Source organism: Amphiura filiformis, unplaced genomic scaffold (assembly GCF_039555335.1).
Source record: "Amphiura filiformis unplaced genomic scaffold, Afil_fr2py scaffold_54, whole genome shotgun sequence".
Classification (NCBI taxonomy): Eukaryota; Metazoa; Echinodermata; class Ophiuroidea; order Amphilepidida; family Amphiuridae; genus Amphiura; species Amphiura filiformis.
The window spans coordinates 156,864-178,458 of record NW_027305518.1 but is presented as its reverse complement, the minus strand read 5'-3'; the positions used below and the strand labels follow the sequence as shown (position 1 = coordinate 178,458).

At 37.2% G+C, this 21,595-nt stretch overlaps 2 protein-coding genes across 2 annotated transcripts in view; one reads left to right on the top strand and one right to left on the bottom strand.

Moving 5' to 3' along the window:
• The window catches only part of LOC140144430 (uncharacterized), a 39,666-nt gene extending 38,559 nt beyond the window's left edge, over nt 1-1,107 (bottom strand). The window contains exons 1-2 of the mRNA XM_072166241.1: nt 1,086-1,107; nt 86-261 (exon numbers count right to left, since the gene is read on the bottom strand). Coding sequence (XP_072022342.1) covers nt 86-244 — 159 coding nt within the window. The 5' untranslated portion in view covers nt 245-261; nt 1,086-1,107. The remainder of the gene's footprint in view (nt 1-85; nt 262-1,085) is intronic.
• A 3,176-nt stretch (nt 1,108-4,283) lies between these two features.
• On the top strand, nt 4,284-21,084 carry LOC140144429 (uncharacterized). The gene is made up of 4 exons (XM_072166240.1): nt 4,284-4,385; nt 15,395-15,580; nt 18,025-18,135; nt 19,837-21,084. Exons 1-4 carry the CDS (start codon nt 4,284-4,286, stop codon nt 20,020-20,022), a joined length of 585 nt encoding a protein of 194 aa, XP_072022341.1. The 3' UTR covers nt 20,023-21,084.
• Nucleotides 21,085-21,595: the final 511 nt, after the last annotated feature.

Genomic DNA, 21,595 nt, shown 5'->3' with positions numbered 1-21,595 from the left:
GAAAGGTTTCTGATGACCACCGAATGGTCATCGGGTGGTCACCGGGAAACCTTTCTTTTTACTATGGGAATGCCGAATACGGTACCTTTTCATCCAATACACTATCATAATTCTTCAGATACACAAATCCGATCGTAGTAAACGCTTCGTATATGTCGTCAATCAATTTCTGAAATAGATCTGGATCTGGTTCGTCTCGATCTAAACTATAGGCTGAGAAGTCAACGATGGGAACTGATTCCATTTTAAAATCTAGGAAATCTGGAAAAAAAACCAGTTTTAAAGACAAAGAAATGAATAAATGATAATAAAATGAAAAATAAATTGAAATGGAATTAAGTGGTTGCACTTTCTTTTTCGGTCACCGCCTGCTATCCATATCATGTATTATAGGTCAGTGTGCAGGACAAAAGAGTCAGCTACATGTACCTGAGCACAGAGTTTATTGAATCCAAAACCTTGCAAATCGATTTTGATTTTTTTTTTGTAAGTAGGTCTACATTCTTAACATGGTGTGCCATGGAAAAAGTATTGTCAAATATAATTTTCAAGATTACGTAGGCCTATACATTCTCGGGGAGAAGTATGAATAGACGAAATAAAGCAATTTGAATATGTTACGCTTTGGTAAGATAGTTGCAGGTGGTGAGCGCCATGCATTCTCTAAATTTTGAAATTTAAAACGCTTAAAATATCACAAATAAGTAGGTGTTAATAAATAATATTAATACAAGCTAAACCGTTGGGGTTCGATAATGAACCTCACAAAACTAACCTTCAAATTCAAATTAATTAAATACCGTAAAATTTGATACGACTGGATGAGAGTCGACGGTTCTAAATTCGCCGTGTTGCTTAGGCTCCGATCACTCAGTGTGCAAATTGAACGGCGCGTACCACAGTGATCACGGCAGCTGCGAAATTCAGTCCCGATTTACTTCGTGTTCTGATTGTATGGAAAGTGCCATACGGCTGAGCAGTTTGCCGTCTCTCTCTATCATGCCACTCGCCGCTTGGATAATTGGATGATATCTTAGACAATAGTCAACCAATGCTTGATCACGCATTAATTGCAACAAACCTACCTTTGAAATTTGAATGGCAAATCCCGATGAATTATGATTATCACAATACTTAAAATAATTAATCTTACGTAGGCTCGTAGCTATCAATCAAAATCATTTAATCAGTGATGTCCATGTCATTTTGATGCAAGCCTATAAATATAATGATCTCATGTAGTTACGACCCGGTAAAGAACACAATCGTCAAGCTGTCGTAATAACATTGAACGTGCCCGAATGTCGGCCTAGTCCTATGTTGACAAGTTAATGATATAATTTAAAATTCAAAAAGATGCCATGTCTCCCATAGAGAATGCACATACTCCTCCACCGCTTATCCACCAGGTTAATCTTCGTTAACATTTTGGTATTTTTCACTAATTGAACAAATTGGCATTTCAAATTGAGAAACATATTTGAAAATTAGAATAATCAGGCTGTATAATGAGCCCAAACTTGATGCAATTGGACCAAGAATAGCCCTGTGAGAACAAGTTAAATCAGAAAGAGGAGAGAAAAATGTAACGTCACCAGGTATTTTGGGGTCCCACCATAAGACACATGACCATATAGTCAAATGGCAACAGCAAGACGATGTGATTACAAATCCAAGGTACATGTATACTAGTGGTCAATGTCACGTAGTCAAGGTTAAAGGGTTAACAGAACATCTGGATTTATTCATAAAATTACAAGCTCAGCATTTTATGGCATAACATAACAGCCTGACATAATCCATGATAGTGTAACGGGATTTCCCCTCTATAAATAGCGTGTTTTTCCCATTATTTTGCAAGCCAAATAATCACGTGTTTAGCGGCTACATCAAGGTATTTTTTGTACCACACTTAAGGGCTGGGGTATGAGCGACCTTGAAGTTCCGGTATCTGAAGAGGGGAAGCAATGAGTTACCCCAAATCACAGCGGCAGGTAGTGACTGGGCCGCCGAGTGCTAATATATATTTATTTTGGAAAGTTCGTGTTTGTTTTAAATTTTGGGGCGTTTTTCCAAAATTTGATATTTTTGGTCATATTTCAAAAAAGCGACATGCCAAAGACAACTCTTTGGGCACATAGCTTGTTATTGTTATTGCAGTTCTTTTCCACATACCTACGTTAATTTACTAATATTATATATTTTATGACTGCAAATTGGCGTTTTCAATGCGTTTTACACGTATCATGAAATTAACGCAAATATCTAGTCACGCTGCTTTTAGAATTTTTACCTGATCGTCGGCTTTTGCAGGCAACAGAATGCAGATTGGCTCACGATAGATGTCGTATTCCTCTATGTGGTTCACTCATTGATAAAATGAGTTTGCATTCCTTGTAACAACACACACATTGCCGTCTGGAAACCGGGTCTGGTACTGATTTTGGGACAGCCAATAGACTTCAGCGCCGTATCAAATCTCATAAAAACCACACGACTGACGACTATGTGTTTATGTTTCCCGCACGAAAGCTTGTGTCTACATCTATTCGCCACTTGCACGGTTCCGCCATTATGCACTATGTGCGGGAGAGCCTCGAACTGGCAGCATACATGAATGGGAATTGAACCAGTCATATAACATTCTGTGTAAGGTTACGTAATTCTTCCTTTCATGTATGCTGCCAGTTCGAGGCTCTCCCCGCATATAGTGCATAATGGCGGAACCGTGCAAGTGGCGAATTACTATACTTCTTTGGAAACGTTGACCTTTGACCATTCTTTGTATAACGCCCTGATATGACCTTGATATGTTCGCTTGATTGGGTACGTTATAGCATCCATTTCATTGAGGTGTTAGGACTTGGTCAATAGATAATACTTGCAGGGATACAATAGTTTAACATGGTGTGTGAGCATGGTGAAAGACTCATTATTGATTAGGCGCGGACATATTAAAGACACAGGTCCTTTGCGTGTATAGCAGAAAATTATAATAGAATGTGTGAATAGAATGTTTGGAATTTTGCAACTAAATACTAACTGCATTCTGCATTATGTATTTATTTATTTATTTAGGCCTATGCCTATTTATTTATTTACTGACTTATTTATTTATTTTATTTATTTGGTATATTAGTTAGTAGGCCTAGTTAGTAATATTCCATGATAGGCCTACGTCGGTTTATTATTGATTGTTGATAACTTGACAACTTGATTGATTGATCGATTGATAGTCATTTCACATTATATTCCTAGTTTATAGGCCAATTTGAATAGCATCGTACATTAGATAAATAGACCTATCAGTATTGATTTATTCTATTCAGCAATATCAAGGATTACTATCAAACTTCACATAGCTGATTGTCAGTTGGCTCAGTGGTAACGCAGTAGGTTTTACAACACCGAGGTCCGGGTTCGATTCCCACCTCTGCCTATTTTTTGCAAGGCTGAGAAAAAATGAAATTTCTGGACTGCAAACTTATTTGGCGCGCGATCTGAGCTGGTCCTTTTCTGGTGGCTGTGTCTGTTACAGGCACACTCCCTCTGCATCCAAACCAGGTTCACGCTCATTACACCTCCCTTAAGTTGCTATTGTAAAGTTTTGCATTGTATTCAGTGCGTATAAGCACCGTCCGTCAGGAAGCGGCATCGCCTTTGTGACGATTCAGCAATCGCGGACGCTGATTGGTTGAAGGTCAGCTGGTCCAGGCTTTGGCGTGGGTCTTGGGGTGCGCGGTTTGAGAAATTTCTCAGAACAAGACGAGAGACTGATTTAGGCAGACCAAGACCAAGACTGATTCAGGAGACGGAGAGACTGCAGACCGTGTTACGTGATGGATATGCGAGTAGGAAGCGACGAGAGAAGACCAAGTTCGACAAATGGACAGATAATATTACTTTTGTATGTTTTTCTGGAGGAGTAAGACGAGAGTTTGGAAGAGATGGAGATTACCGTGACAATATTTTCGTGTGTACAAGACAGAGCAAAATTGACAGCAGCGAATGGACGATACAAATTTACAAGTTGACGAGTTTTAATAAATTAATTGTGACGACATTTTTACTTCGTAATGTGCTGAGAAATGGGGAAAGATTCGCATTATTTGAGTGGATATTATCGCCTGGATTGGAGTTATATCTTCAATGGAGTTTTGGCAGCTCATGACGCACGCAATGGACATGATATTTTCAAGTGATTTAGCAAAGACGACCTTTTCTTGCATCATCGCATGTATTTCTGCAATTGACATTTCGCAATTAAAAAGCTGGCCGGCAAAATGTCGGATTTATTAATTTCTTCGATAAGTGCACCTCGCGACAACGGCAGACAAGCATCATCAACAGGCGACGACATTGGACATTGTGTATATAAATTTAATGTGAGTTTGTAATTTCATGATTTTGATATGCATATCTAATTGTAAACAAACAATTTGTGCTTCTTGTGTGGGGGATGAGTAAAATAAATGTTTGCCAAATTGGGATGTGTTTTGAGCAATGTTTGGGTTGTATTTGTTTTGAACATTGTTTTGAGAGTAAAAATATCTAAAATTGGGTCAGAGTTCAAGTTCAGGTCATTGTTTGACAGGGATTGGGACAAAACCTTGTGGAAATTAAATTGGGTTAAAATATTGTGTTTTTGCAGAACAAGCAGCACAGATGATTGCAAATTGACATGACATTTTGTGTACAGAAAGTCAAACTTTGTGTAAATAAATATTTGAAGCTATTTCATCATGTTGATTGACATTTTGTAGTAAAAGTATGGTGCGCCAAAAGCGTCATAATTGTGATTGTGAGCATGGTTCAGATATTGTGCACTTTGCGTAAAAGTAGGCCAGGTAAAAATAATGTGTGACTTTTGATAAGTAGTTGCATAATTTACCAGATTTGTGCATGCTGATTGCGTAATCATATTTTTGGTTTAGGCTAAATGCTCTGTGTATATTAAAGTATGTAGTGCACCATTTGATTAAAGATTTGCATAATCTATCAGTGTTATATATTGGATATGTGATGGTGTCATATTTTAGGCCTTCCCTTACCTTAACTGGTTGTGGTGGAGACTCTTGTGCTTCTGGGTCTCTCTTGCTTTAATTAGTTGGAAAGTACAGTAAAATTGTCAACTTCAGGTCTTCTTGCTTTCACTAGCCGGTAGTTACCTTTAAGCCCAGTAAAGTACCCCTTAATATCCAATTGTATTTCTGTGTGCATTTTGTGAATTAAAGTCCTTGGTTTATGTAAAATGCTCAATTTGTGAAATGTATAGTAAGCTATTTTCATAAAGATGTGTATTTATAACTTGAGTATGGCAAGCCATTGTTGACAAAATTAGCATTGAAATTGATGGTTATTGTGTGACAAAAATAGATCATTTTACATTATGTGATAAGTGATGCAGTTATTGTTGAAACCTTGTATTTGTGTGTGTTGAAATCTGTCAAGTTGAGTATTGGATAAAATTACACGGGATTTGTGTACCAACTAAAAAATGTGTGTTGATGAGTAAACAGATTGTATTTTATTAAAGGCACGCAGAAAACAGAAGAAACCCGAAGTAGAGATACTAGTTACACTGACGGGTGGCTACGGCGTATTACTGCTATACCGGAAGTTTCACTGACTTCTATGTAAAGGCTATGCAGACTCCTCGTGCACTTTGAAGTCTGTGGTGGCCATAATGTGTCATTGTATAAAAGCTTGTTTTTATATAAAAGATTGTCTTTCAAGTGGAAATCTGCGCAGTGGTGCAGAATGTGTTGATGTGGCTCCCAGCATCAACTCCCGAATGTTGTGCGCAACATAGATTTCCATGAGGACATTCGCTAAACATGTGTTCAGTGTGTAGGCGTAATATGGTTTCAAAAATAATGCTTGCAGTGTGCATTCATAATGTCATTTTTGTGAAATAATTGTAAATGTAATATTAATGTTGGCAATTGCGCTTTTGTGGTTTATGCATTTAGGAGTTGCAGATTAGGCGAGTTGTGAGAGAGCTTTTGTGAGAGTTTAGGGACGCGGAGGTTTGAGGCGCTCAAATTGCGAGTTAACATTTGTGTACAATGTTAGAGTCGTGTATGGTTCAGGATTGTGTAAGATTAAAATAGTTGGAGAATTGGCGAGTTCAAGGTAAAAAGGTGCTCAGGTGATAGCAGTAGAAAGAAATAGTGTACAGTTGTAGTAGAGACATTAAGGTTCAGGAGTAAGGATAAAAATCAATTGTTGTAAGGTATGGCATTTTAAATAGTTTGTGCATGAAGTTAATAGTGCAGTGACCTTTGTTTATGTATGTGTCAGGTGCTTTGATGAATCCTAAAAAAAAGGTACCATGTATTACTTGTCATTGTGTAGGATGCTTTGATGAACCATATAAAAAGTATTCTTTGTAATGTAAATTGTGAAACCTTGTGTAAAATGATGTAATGTGTTAAAACAACATAAAGTATGGCAGGCCATGTGCGTCATATTAAAGTATGGTAGGCCATTTGCGTCATAACAGCAGATAAAAACACACTGTTGCTAATTGTTCAATTAAACAGCTGTGCATTTAAAAATCATTCCTTTCAGCCAGGTATGGTAAGCCATTTGTGACATAAACTGTTATTCATGTGGTAGATTGAGATGTATTTTGTAGATTAAGAACTTTTAATAAAACTTGTTAACAAATAATAATATTCATTGTTGTTGTGTTTTTAAGCCTGACCAGGATTCCTTTGACGGATACCTCGGTGTGTTCTGCTACACCAACTTACCCTGATGGTGGCAGTATTTTCGTTCGCATAAATCTGCGTTTTTAGAAACCAGCCTTCGCTACTTTATATTTTCCCCTAAAAAATAAGGGGTGGCGCTGCTCCAAAAATTGTGGCAAATCCGCTCGGCCATTCAACAAAATAGGGTCAGCCAGCCCCACCCCCGTTCCTTTTACAATAGTAAAAGTGTCCAACTCACTCACTTCCCTGAACTTACCAAGGTCTTCACCATCTAAAAGAACATTGTGATATATGGACAAGGTTACCTGCCCAAAATTGAAAATTGCAAAATATTTAATTATTTTATTTTTATTTTGGATTATCTCCTTTAAAATAACTTTTAATGACTTTTACTTGCTACTTTCTAACATGAATCATATCAACAATAATGATGAATAAACAAACAGCATAACTGCACCTGATACTATGTGTAAAAGTAAGCATATTAATAAAATAATTAAATGCCGACTCCCATCAAAACGGTTTGATAATTGGTTGTGATAACTAATACTAAATAAAGAAAATAATAGATAATTAATAATTAATAATTAAAAGTCACCTCGTCCTATTTTTAAAATCTTGAACAGTAACTCGGAATCAATTGTGAAGGGCCTAAACATTTAGTAATTGTTGGTATTTAGTTCCTGCACAAACCTGCCAACGTATGTGGACCTTTAAAGGCCAAAGTCACGCCACGTATACATTTTTCTGCCTCCGCAGGAGGTAGTTTGCTTTGAAATTGACACCTAAAATGCCGCACATTGCGCGGCATGTAGGCCGATTGTACAAATCTATATTCTGACAAGTACTCTAATTTCCGCCCAATATTGAGAGCCCAATATATATCCCCCACCTCTCTGCGCCATACATAAATTCGCCTATCGCCATTTCCGAATGTTCCAAAAGGTAATCACGCTTCCTCAGCATGTGCAATAAATTAGCATTAAAATTAATCTTATTCTATAGCGATTCTAGAAACACCTAGCACGTGGCGCCAATGGCGTGGGTCTATCAAGTTAATGAATTATGCATTAGAATATTTTCAAACTCATATGTTGTATAATTGAAGACCGAATTAAAAAGACTAGCTTGCGTATGCCGTCCTGTAAACCAGACCAAAAATGCCATACTGCGCAGGTCAGCAACCAATCACGGCGCGCCTTTGTCATGACGTCAGACGCAAACTAGTCTTTTTTTAATTCGGTCTTTAATTATAGGTTTTAACCTCAGCGCTCATCAGCAGCAGCTTTATCGTAGAAGACAAGTTGGAAAACCGTTATGCTGTGGCAATGGGAATACACATCAAACAAGGTTTAATTTCATGATTACATGAAACCTGATTATCAATGCAAAAACTTTGGCTGAAGAAGTTGAAGCTGACGTTCATGGCGACACTTTGGATGTGATAATTTGACATCATGGATTGTTTTGTGCAAAATTGGGGGTATTTTTGTGCCGCGGCGAGTCAGCAGACCGACTGGTATGCATGCTAGGCTCGACTAGGCCACAATCATGATCATGATGCATTTGAACTGCAATGTATGGTATGATACGCCTAGCCGCGCCTATGGCCGGCTTCATTGCTGTTCAAATACATGTACTACTAAAGTATTGCAATTTTATTGCGTTGATATAATTCGGAATAATTCGTTTTAAAGTATTTGCTTCCCCAATTCCCATGCGTGGTTGGTCCTGTATCAGTTTTTATGTTCTACTGAGTACTGTTGCAATATTTTTGCATGCATACCCAGGCCATGACCGTTTCAAGACTTTGACTGAGAAATTTGCTTTTTGTTTGTTAAGATAAAATAAAAATAAAATGCAAGAATCATCTTTCCCCACACAATACTTCTTACAAACAAGGTGTTGATATTGGCCCTTTCGATGCAAGACAAAGCACAAATGAAGGAAACAAAACAAAACAATAATGTTTTTGATTTTTTATTCAATTACACATACAAAAGAGTAATGGCCTATAAAAAGACCCCCCTAAATATAATAATATTAATATTATTTTAGTCCTGAATACAAAATATAATAAACAAGAATAAAAATATCTGATACGAAAATTTGTTACTCTGAAACGTTACAATCGTAATTTTCAGTCAAAAAATCCACGAGAAATGACTCTTGATACAACTTGGGCATATATTTAAAAAAAAACAGAAACGCCTGCCTGCATCTGGAACTCTTCATATCTGAAAGTTTGAAGGTCTTATTTCATACATCAGAATTATCTGCAAGATTGCAAGATGGCTTTAGGTGACCGTGGCCCTATTGGCTAATGCACAAATTTAGATTTTCTTTCTATTTAAATAATATGTTAAAGCTTATGCCCTGTAGATTACATTCGGTTCTTGAGATATGGCCTGTCAAAATGGCGCGAAACCAAAACAAAAATTTGGCAACAACTTTCTTTTTATTTTCTATATTTTTGACAAGTCCAGTTGCCAGATGATTTTCTAATTACATGCATGAATTATGCAAAGTAAAGATTTCAGATACAATTAAAAGAGCTATAGTACTGAGGCATGGTAGGCCTACATGGGTAGAACACACACTGTAGGCCTACTACAAAATTACGGTTGCGTTTTGGCAAATTTCAATTTGCATAATTAATTAGGGCCACTTATTAGAAAAGTTGATTAGGGCCCTAATTAATTATGCAAATGGAAATTTGCATAGAAAAAGGCATCCATGGTTTTATATCTTATTTTGTAGCCGATCTGAACATTTTACTTTGTACAATTCTTGCATATATAATTAGAAAATAAGGCCTACCTGACAACATTGCATAACAAAAATAAAAGAAATTTGTTGCCAACTTCTTGGTTTCGCGCCATTTTGACAGGCCATATATTTTGGTATAAACCAAAAATCCGATTAAAATAAAATTTTCAGTCTTGTAATCAGGAGAGAATGGACTCACATATTTCAATCAGACAAAAATCTATATCCAAAAGCGTTACCTTAAAGCTAGCATTATAAGTGTCTCCTTAACTAATAACAAAAGGTGCCCACTGGTATCTTGGAGGCAGGTTTGTCACCACTTGGTCCAAACCCATTTGGTCCATTGCCAGTTAGTCCATTGACACTTAGTCCATTGCCACTTGGTCCAATTACCACTTGGTCCAAAACCCACTTAGTCCATTACCATTTAGTCCAATTACCACTTGGTCCAATGGCCACTTGGTCCAAAACCCGCTTAGTCCATTATCACTTGGTCCAATTGCCACTTGGTCCAATTATCACTTGGTCCAAAACTCATTTAGTCCATTACCACTTGGTCCAATTACCACTTGGTCCAATAACCATTTAGTCCAATTACCACTTGGTCCAATTGCCATTTGGTCCAAAACCCATTTAGTCCATTACCACTTGGTCCATTGTCTTTTTTAAAGACATTTCTTGTTTACACAGTAGCTATAATAGCCTATTCACATAATCAAGGAGCAGCGTGATCGACGTTTATATGAATTTTATGTCTTTAACACTGGCATTCATTAAATATAACTAGTCATTATTAATATGTACATAACACCCTAAGTTCCACTCAACTATAAATAGTGCAAATGGTTTCAGTTTATATGCACTACAATCGTGCAAATTATGGTAAAGTTGTCATATTTGGCAGATAGGAAATATATAAATAGCCAATAGCAGGCTAATAGCACCTTATTGTCTTTAGGCTCCGAGCTATGAGATTTGCAAAGAACACATTGTTTCCTATTAGGGGCTGTGCAATAATTATGAGCCCTGGGAGGGTAAAATTGGGGGGGGGGCAAGAAATTTTTGGTGAGCCGAAAGGGGGGCAAGCAAATTTTTGGCAAGCCGAGAGGGGGGCTATCTTTTAGAATACCCTACCATTCTTTACATTCACAGTGTATGTGTATGGGTCGTTCATAAAAGACCCCGATTGAAAATCTACAGTGGTAGGGTATTCTAAAAGAAGTCCGGAAAACAGTAAGGAAACGCTTAAATATTCAATTTTTCCTGTCTGTTTTTAAGGTTTGCAATTTGGGATCCCACACATTTGGCATGTTCAAGGGGGGGGCAAATAATTTTTGGCGAGCCGAGGGGGGGCGATTTTGGCGGGCCGAGGGGGGGGAGCGATTTTGGCGAGCCGTTTGGAAATTTTAGGGGAGGGGCTCATAATTATTGCACAGCCCCTTAGACAAACAGTTTCTAAACCATTCTATAAGCCTTTTATAGTACAATCCTCTCAAACCATTTTATGAAGTAATATGATGATCTCTCCTGTATTTTAATACTTTTACCAAATCTAGGATGTATAATTTTGTCCACTTCATACCAACAGATGGCGTAACAAATGTCAACAAATGCTACTTTATCTATAGCAACCGCACCTATTATAATTAAAGACAGGGATAAAAAGAATTTATCGCGTCTGATGTCACTGTCAATTACGATCTGTGATTGGTTTACACAGCTTAATAGCGCGTAACCTGAGGAAGACCGATCTATCTGGTGCTGATCGGAGAAAAGGAATAGCAGCAAATGGCGAAAAATTACGTACTTTTACAAGGCAAAAAACAGTTTTTCTAGGCATTGTTGACATGGTGCCTTCGCCAAAGAAATTTTTCTACTATCAAGACCTAACTTTTGAGATGGTTTGCATGTTTGAAAGTTATTAACACTAGGCGCCCAGTTGTACCGCCACGTTCAGCAAGTCATCATCACGACACTTGTAAACAAACCGTGCGTGCTCGAATTTGATTGACAGATGACGTCAGACGCGATAAATTCTTTTTGGAGCGGGCCAGCATGAGCTGGCCCGGTACTTATTAGTCGGAAATAAAAAATTGTTGTTTCTAGAATATGAATAAGATAGAATTCGTAAAGAAAACAGGTGGACCTGGAGCAAGTTGTTTTGATAATGTTTAAACGTGTAAACATTAAAGTTGTATGTGAAGGGAATTTTTGTGTTGAAACAATGATGAAAAATTAACAGGTTGTTTAATTTTTTTAGGAATGAAATTAAACGTTGTTAAATTGTTACAAGTCAGTCGCTCTGACGGTTACAGCATTCACCTTGAGTACTCTTTCATGTGTAGTTTCACTTGGGGTTACCAAGTTAAAGAGACTGCCATAGTCAAAGGTCACCATGGTCGAGGTCGGACACGCTATTAGTATTACATGTACTACCCCCACTGGGTTTAACTTGCAGCTAGCATAGCAGTATGCGACTGTGAGTGAACCTGATAGATAGTGAGGGTCTAGTCTCCTTCACTATTTATACCATCGGACTACAAACTATCTTTGCATAAATTGTACACCCGTGCACTAGTAAAAATTCCCTTTAAAAGGGAAAGCCAGCCTCAATGTAGAAGAGGTCTTGTAATTAGTTTGGGTCACCGTAAAAGGCATTTTTAGGATCACGCTTACATCCAATTTACATGACAGTCCTCCGAACCATCAATAATGAGAACATGCACACTGAAACAGCATGTTTCATTCATTACTCCAAATTGTTTCGTCTTTTTGCCTTTTCTGCTTTTTACCTATGCCTATTATTAATATTAAGAAATACATTGCAGTTTTTAGTTTATTCGCTATATAAACTCACCTTACAAGGCCATTTATATTTTATATTAATTCGCAATGTATAGTTTACTATATATCATTATGAATTCGGCAGAGTGACGAATCGAGAATTTTGAGTAAATTGAGTTATTGTATACTTGTGATTATGTTTCAGATGATCTTTTATTTCCACCAAAAGTTAATGGTAAATGTTACTCCCTGACGTAGATATCGAAATTTTGATTTGGACGAATCGCGATTAATGCAATTAATGCATTCGACCAAAAAGACGAATCGTATACTTCACTGAAAAAACCAGGTTGATCTGTAGTATTGTATAGCTGAAAGCCCCGCATTTTCTACATTAGATGTCCTATACTATTATATTTGATTCCAATGGATAGCTATAGGTGTCTTCTATCCAGTGATACCAATGTAAGTACAAACATTCCCCACATGATATTGCTATGGCTTAATAATGTGAGTGCGCCCTCGTAAAATTCCAAAAATTGTATGCAAAAAAAAAGGCCAATTTTGTTATTTCTGGTTTAAAATTCTCGGGTTTTGCTAAATATTACAGGGATGACTATTTTATAACTTATATATCAAATATAAAGTCTACAACTTTTGGACAACCAGTAATTGCTACACGAAAGCCCCAAATCAAGACTGCGTGCTATGGTTTACACGTAGTTGAATGCGTATTCGACCTCGTAAACAACTATTTGCGCAGCGGTAGAGACATTTTGGATTCAGCATAAAGCCGAATAGCTGTAAATACCCGTTTGGAGAGATGATATCGATTGTTTCAGAACATCTAATTATTGCAAATAATTCGTGCACATTCACTGCTATAATATACATTTCAAATGAGTGCTCAAGAATGTTCTCAATTTTAGAAGGACCAATGGAATGGTACAAAAATTTTCAAACGCCGTTTTACTCAGAACAGCAATTTTGCGTATTCGGCACTCTGCCGTGTTCATAACGATATATACTAGATAGTGTCAAGCACATAAAGGACTGATTACTCACTACCATGACTACAAATACAATCTTCACTTTTAGACTGTATTTTTCTGATTGTGTTGATTGTTACCCAGTTAAAAATGAATTCGTCTATTTCGGAATATTTTCACGTTTTTTACCCTGGTTGCTAAGGAAAAAGCGTGATTCACGTCGTTTTTCCTAGATATTTCACGCTGTGATTCAGAAAATAACACTGGTCATTGTATTTCGATGACGGAAAGTTTGTGAAACTTGCTGTGAATCACTGAAGTAAATCCGACAATAAAAGAACGTGAACTGATATAATTCACGTCTGAAACACACCTATTCAAGAACAATAAGGTAGCAGAACAGTCAATCGAGTAGGAATCACACCGTGATAAAAGCGTGAAACACGGTGTGAATCATGGCCCAATCAAAAACGTCAATCAAATATAAAAGAATCAAGTCACCGCTTGCTTGCATTTGCAAAGTTTTTAAAACAAAATGTTGTTTGCTGCCATCTTATGCTTTATTTCAATGCTGGTATTGCAGTAACTTTAAAATGTCTGATTGTATTTGTTTTGTTTGTTTTTTTGGTTTTTTTTGTATGTTCAGTATACCTAATTGCAAGAGGCTCGGTGTTTTCTTTTTGAAAGTACATATTTTAGGCTACAGAGAAACTAACACCATCATAACCAGCGACATGTGGAACATCGAACTTATGACTTTTGGTTAAATTAAATCAGAAGCGTCATTATCATTTGATAAGAAGCACAGTGTTGGTGTTGGTAGGGCCTAACATGGTTAACTGCGCTTGATATTCGGAATTATCATGTAACATGATGTGCCAAAAGCGTACATCATGGAGACACAATGTAAAAAAGAAATTGTTCATGCAGTTGTGCTATGGAAGTTTAAAAGTTTACTTCAAAATGCAGTTGTGCTATGGAAGTTTAAAAGTTTACTTCAAATTTTATTCAATTATTTTGAACAACCCGGCTGTTTAAAAACAACAGCTTGTCAGCGTTCTTGGTATTTACATAGTTGTCCTTTAAGACAACTTCTACCTTGCCTTGACATATTTTTCAATGAATGATATCCTACAATATTAATGTGCCCAAATCACGGTCGGTGCCATATCCACCTACCACCCCAAGTGTTGTGAATCACGGTGTGATCAGCGTAATTTGCGAAATAGAAAATCAATCATAAGGAACCGTTCATAAACACTTTTTAGGGGGAGCCTGATGCAAAAAGGGGGCCCTAAGGGGAGGGAAAATTGAGTTTATATGCTTTTCTATGGGGTTGACCCATAAGTTTTTGATGTCTGTAAAGGGGGGCCCTTGCATCAGACCCCCCTAACAAGTGTTTGTGAACGGTCCCTAACTGGTCTCTTAACTATAGCGTAGCCTGATTGACTGGCACGTGAATTCCGGCAACTGATAATAGATCAGGGAAACACGGTGTGATTTGTGACAAAATAACCATCTGGTCTTTGTTTGCTTTGGCTAAATCCTGTTCAAGTGGTGGGTTACAAAGCATTGTATTTTATCTAGGTATGTATAACCAACAATTAACAATGAGAGGACATTCCTGAAACTCGTTGACTTGGGGATGATTTGAAATGACCACCAATTATGACTGTTTGATATTTATTACCAGCAATGTGGAAAAAGAGACACATGTAGAAAACGAAAAAAGCTATAATTTTGTTGAAGGAGCAAAGTTCAATAAGCCATAACCCCGCTTCTGGATATAGTTTGAAGTCAAATGATATACCATTTTAAAGCTTATAGTATATATTTTCTAAACACGAAATAAAACAGAATTGACCGGGGAGGAATTTACGGCTCATTCGTCGTGTACGGGCACATATAACACTATCAGGGAGATCATTTACTAAAATGATAAATAATAATGGACCTAATATAGACCCTTGTGGTATTCCAATGTTAATTAACATGCACCCGGTAACATCCACCACACACACGCACTCCGACACACATTCTCAATTTAATTACCGAAAATTTAATTTAAATTAAACTTTGCTTATTTAACTTCTTTTTGCACCATATTTTTACCATTTGTGAATGGAAAACATGTAGGACCCACTGATTTTTGTGAAGAATCATCAGAAAACAGGAACAGCTGAGGGCGTTACGTCTATACGCTTGAACCATTACCCACCAACTGCTGACATTGAAGTGAAGGAAAAGCAAGTGAGATGTGGAGAACATTCTGATTATGGCAGTATCACATTCCTATTTCAGAAGGACAAAGGTGGATTAGAGGTATGGTTGACACTAACGTGACCATGAACGTAACGTGTGTCATCCGGGACTGATTTAGGGGAACTGGGTCTAATTGAGGGGGCACCGGTATTTGAACCTATAGATTAGGTCAAATTATGGGTTGGGTGGGGAGACGTTACCCTATGATTGATGATGGGGGGGGGGGGTCTCCCTAGTTGAAGGTAATCGGGGATATGCCACGGTTTTAGGGTATACCTTTTCAACGATTTTGGTGTATCGATGGTGGGTTTTCAGTGGAGACCAATGCGCCCACTTCAATGCGCCCTTTGGCAAAAGTGCCCTTAAAGCGCCCAATTATTGTCAAATTTAGGCGCCTTTTGGGTGGTTTTTGTTGAAAATTGGTGGGTAGATGGGTAGCGAAAACAGCAAAAGTCCATTCGCTCTAGGAATCAAGGTTATGACTGCATGTGTTTACTAGGTTAATGGTTTCCCTCATTGATTTCACTAACCACAAGTTCCAAAGGGGCACTCAAGAACTCATAACAATGATGAGAGACTGTATACAATTTCAACTACTTTAGTCTAAAATTTTACCGGAAATTTTTATGCCCAATTCATCAGCTGTTGACAGCACACCTTTCTAGTTTGAAGTCATGATAGTTTGGTCTTTATCAATATTGGGAATTGCCAACTCCCAAAACCCTTCACAGTTAGACCAAATGGTGGTAACAGAGAAAGTCAGCATCCGAAAGTCTGCGTGGCACACCCCCGTACAAATTTGTTCGAATAACCCCCTTCCCGGGCACATAACCCTTTAGTTTAGGGTTGGGTTAAGGGGGTACTACACCCATTGCATTTTTTTTTGCATTTTTTTACATTTTGTGAAGAAATGAGAAAAAGAAATTGGACAAAGTGGTATGCAAAATGAAGGGGCAAATCTTCTCGTTCAATTGGTGGCATCAGTATCAATGACGCGTACATGCTTCTAATGGTATAAGCCAAAAGTGGTACATCACTGATGTTTTAAATTCACTTCATTTTGGAAAGCTTACTATCAACGGATTTCGTTAAAATTGTGGATATGTGTTGCTAACACATTCGGGAAGTAATGTTGATATGTAAAATGGGAATAAGTGGTCCCTGATTTCTTTTATGACTTCATGAACTTGGTGCTCCACAACTATCAAAAAACGAACCGGTTAAAATGCTTCTATTTTCAATGTTGAGCTATATTTTGTATTTTGAACTTGCGACACTATGTCACTGAAACTTAATTAAGCCATAGGTAACAGGTTACCACAACCACACTACAGCAATGTTGAAAAAGATTTTTATTTTTTGAAACCTATACCACCATATTAGGTAGTTTTCCGTAAGCTTCATTTTTGTGATTTTGGTAACTATTTTATATTTATTTGCCCAATCCATCTCAACTAGGCAATCTAAATTGTACTCACCATTTACATCCCAAGGTATTTTAGTATATCCACCTCACACATTTCCATTATATATCCAGTAACAGACAAAATATCAAAATTGATGCCTCATTATGACATGTATGATATCACAGACTATCACATGTATTCAAAATTGATGCCTGAATTTGACCTGAACCAATTGACCTATAACCTGACCTTTGATGACCTTATAGCCTTTTTTAATCTCTTTTCCTAACAACACATTATACTAGATACATACATGGTGTAGTATTAAATTGTCTATGTGGAAGAGATTAGGCCTATTTAATTTATTCAGTGTTATAATCAGTGAGTACATTTCTATAGATAGTATAACAAAGGATTTAATGTATTCTATTCATGTATTCTACTTGGACATGTTCAATAGAATAAATTATGGTTTGTTATGAAACACACATCTCAGTTACCAGGATACAGTAAACAAAAAATATATAAGGCTAAAATGATTTTCTAAAATGGTTTAAAACCACTTTGTATGTTGAGATATTTTATAAGTTCAGGACATGAGATGATGAACATATTTATATACGTAAATTTGCAACAAATGGGTACTGATGAAAATCAGGGTATTATATCGCCTTAACATCTTGCGGACCATAATGGTTGTAGAAAATAAACACGCGGTCGATACTGATATAAGGAAACTGGTATTGCACAATGAACACTGCAAAGAGATATCATTTGTTTATTAGTTTAATTTTATTGCAGTTTTTATACTAAGGGTTTGATACCCGTGCGGGCGCATGTCTGTCTATTTTGAACTTTTATTTTATCTTTGGTTCGATATTGACAAAGCGCCAAAATCATGTTCTACGGTGCTTTGTATTGTGTTGGGAGTTTCACCATTTTCCATTTAAGATTATTGTGGGACCAAAATGATCAAGGCACAAAATCGCTCATGATAAATGATTAGATACCACCCTTTGCCAACCGTCACTACCAGGACTATAACGTTATCCTTAAAGGTTTATGACTTACGAACGTGACTGATTTGTACACTTACAGGTTTTGAATCGCCAAGGACAATGGGTATCAGCTCCACCAATTGATGGGACTATTGTTGTCAACGTCGGTGATGCCCTGCAGCGTTGGTCTGCTGACAAACTGCTTTCATCGGTAAGTGTAATTAAGGATACGATACATGATTTACCGACAAGTGACTCATTGTCGGAATGCGATCATGAATTTTGAAGAAAAAAAGTTTCCACAGGCTTCGATGGGATTCGAACCAGCGATTCGGAACTTCCTTTGATTACGCGTCTAGCGCTTTACCGCTCGTCCACGGTGGCAGTTGAGTGGAGGAGTGTAATGATAAAATGATAAATCTCATAATGCCATCTTTAGCCTTTTGTTTACTAAAAAAAAGACGCGTTTTGTAAAGATAGATTAGCCGTTTTATGCATAAAGAGCACGAACGTTTGGGAAAGGTTTCAAACAAATAATAAAGACACTGATGTGATGATGAAATTGCGTAAGTCGGGAAATATCTGCGTCGCAATGTTTTGTTTTGGTTTTAGGAATGTGACCTTAAAATTTACGACTTCATGACATTATCATTCTAAATCAACAAAAGATATTTAAACAGTATATGGCCTCATTCTTTCTCTAGAATGTTTTGTACATGTATGTGAAATAGCTTCAACAATGGTTTGCTGCATAATGGTAAAAACAGCCTTGACCTAAAAAAGGGCGAGAGGTACCATATATACCAATTCAGGCTAAATTTAAAATTGATATAAAACGTTTGTTTTTTGATCGATTACAAAAATTAATTTTTGTCATATAAAGAAATTGTGTCTGGCGTGAATTACACTACAGTTTTTTATTCTTAGGGCTCTTTAACTTCTTCAAATAATTTTTTTTAATGATAGAGTGAATCTCCTGGCCCTCTATAATTACGCACAAAAGATCGAGTCCCCTTAAAGCCAGGCTATGGTCCGACGTCATTGCGGCAATTTTATGTTATGAAAGGCGTCGCGTTTTACCACAACAACTTTTACTCTGTTCTCTTTGTCGACATAGAAAGATGGCCGTAAGGCGTCGGACTATAGCCTGCCCTATATACAACAAAAGACAAGTTGGTCCATAATACACTACATGGATTATAATTGCATTTTTAAAGAATTGGGAGTTGTCAGTAATACACTTACCGATTTTATGTATAAAAAAAAGCAGCAGCAAAAAAAAAAGAAGCGGCGTGATTTATAATAGCGCGCTACGCACAGGCACAACGCACTGACCACTACAGCCTCACATCATTCCATAAACCATCATGCAGTTATTGTTAACTACATGTATGCACACAACACAGGGGCACTCACAATAGGCAATTGAACCCTACTGGTAGCGCTGTGTTGTAGCTATTGGGGATGAACTAGTTAGTATCATATATCAAAAAGTATAAAAGCTATGATTTTAGTACTTTCTCTATGTTTCAATTACTTATTCTTTTCCGAATATCGTACCATAGTCGAGCGCCTAATATTGATTGAGCTACATTGACTGCTATGTAATAAAGACTCGTCAACAATTAAACATAAAAATGATTAAATAAAAGTTTCCATTCAACTCGATACTTCAAGGGCAAATCAGGAATGTTATGATGCATGTACTTGTCCGACAATCTGTGGTGGTTTAGGTATAATGCGTTCCAAAATTCATTTTCACAAAGACCTGGGCCCGTTTCACAGAGCCTTGCGACTGCTTTATCACACATAAGCCCTCATTATGTGCCCTCCGGCTATGTGAAACGGACACTGGTCCTCGTAAGCAAATATTACCTTTGATGAGAAAAATTAATTTGTATTTATTTCACAGAAACACCGTGTAGTAAACCCAGTCAGTGAGTCGGACAAGCGAGCCGATCGTTATAGCATTATCTACTTCGGAAGTCCCGACGTGGGAACCACCTTGGAATGTGTTGACGGTAGCAATAAGTACCCACCCATTGAAATGTCGGAATATAATATTCAGCAATATAACAAGCAGTACAATATATCGTGAAGAACTTAACCAGTCTTGTTGAAATCAGCATTGGCATTTTGTACACACCTAACATTTTTGCCAGAATTAATTATATATTTGCTTTTATTGTGTCTCATGATGTCGCCTAATTCAAGGAAGCTGGTACAGAATCGATATTATCTGAAATATTTGTTTCAAGTTGAAACACATACGGTATTTACCATCACCATGAAACAAATATTTAAAAAACAGGTAACAAACATATGAACGAGGGTAAGAGGCTCACACATCATTGGAATAAATAAACAATTGAATACATGAATACAAAAGCCACCCAAGTCCATGGGAAGTGATTTTGAGAGAAAACCTGTGTATCATTTTAATTCCTTCAGTTAGATTTACCTGGTCAATATGGTAAGTTTTACGTGCAAATGAGTGGATTAACCTGTATTAGGTATGTCGATTAGCATTTCAGGGACTTCGTGGGGTTCATTTTAAATTTTGGACTTGGGTGGTTTTTTGAATCATATACAAAGACAACAATTTTAGAATGAGATTACCACTAGTAAGATAATACAAAATAAACCACACAGGTATGTATAATGTTGATAAGCATTCTGCCATGTAATATAAACCACACACTTTCCTTTATTAAACCCATTTTTTCCAAAAGTCACTCTCTAGCAATGAATGTGTTACAAGTGGACTTTTATACATACTGGATTTCAATCAATGTGTTACAAGACTCAAATCATGGAATTGGGTGATTCTTTCATACATGCTATTTTTCACATGCTCAATAGACACAGAGGATGAATTTGAGTTGTTCTTTCATACATATGACAGGCCTATGTATAGCAACAATTTCCCATGCTTAACTCAATTTGGCCAACGTATGGACTTGGGTGGCTTTTGTATTCATATATTCAATTATACATAATATTATAGCCGCGATAACAACGAATTTATAGAGTATAAACAACAGGAATATCCTTTATCGTGTGAAAGAAGATAGGCGGTAGGTATTGTGGATGCTGGCACACACTACATACGTGCCCGACAAGTGGGTTCCGTGTCACGGTCAATAATCCGAAGGGTCATTAGTCCAAAAAGCTCAAAAATCAATTACTTAGTCGATAACCCTATCCTTACCCAACCATAATTCTAACCTACCTAAAACCGATCGAAGCCCTACTCTTATCCCTAAACATAACCATAACCATAACTCAAACCCAAAAACTATAATCTTACCTAATCCTATAACCCTATAATCCTATAACTATATACCTAACCCTTATGATAACCCCTTATCAGCTATTATCCCCAACCCTATCGTAGCTAAAAAGCCCTCCATAATTGAAGACCGAATTAAAAAGATTAGTTTGCGTCTGACGTCAGGGCAAAGGCGCGACGCGATTGGTTGCTGACCTGCGCAGTACAGCATTGTTGGTCTGGTTGACAAGACGTCAGACGCAAACTAGTCTCCGGGGGGCACTATAGGGGTATTAGGCGCGTCCGTGGACTCTCAACAAGCACCCTAAACAAGTATTTCTGAGACTGAAATTTATACCCCTAAACAAGTATAAGTAGCATGATTTGCTACCCTAAACAA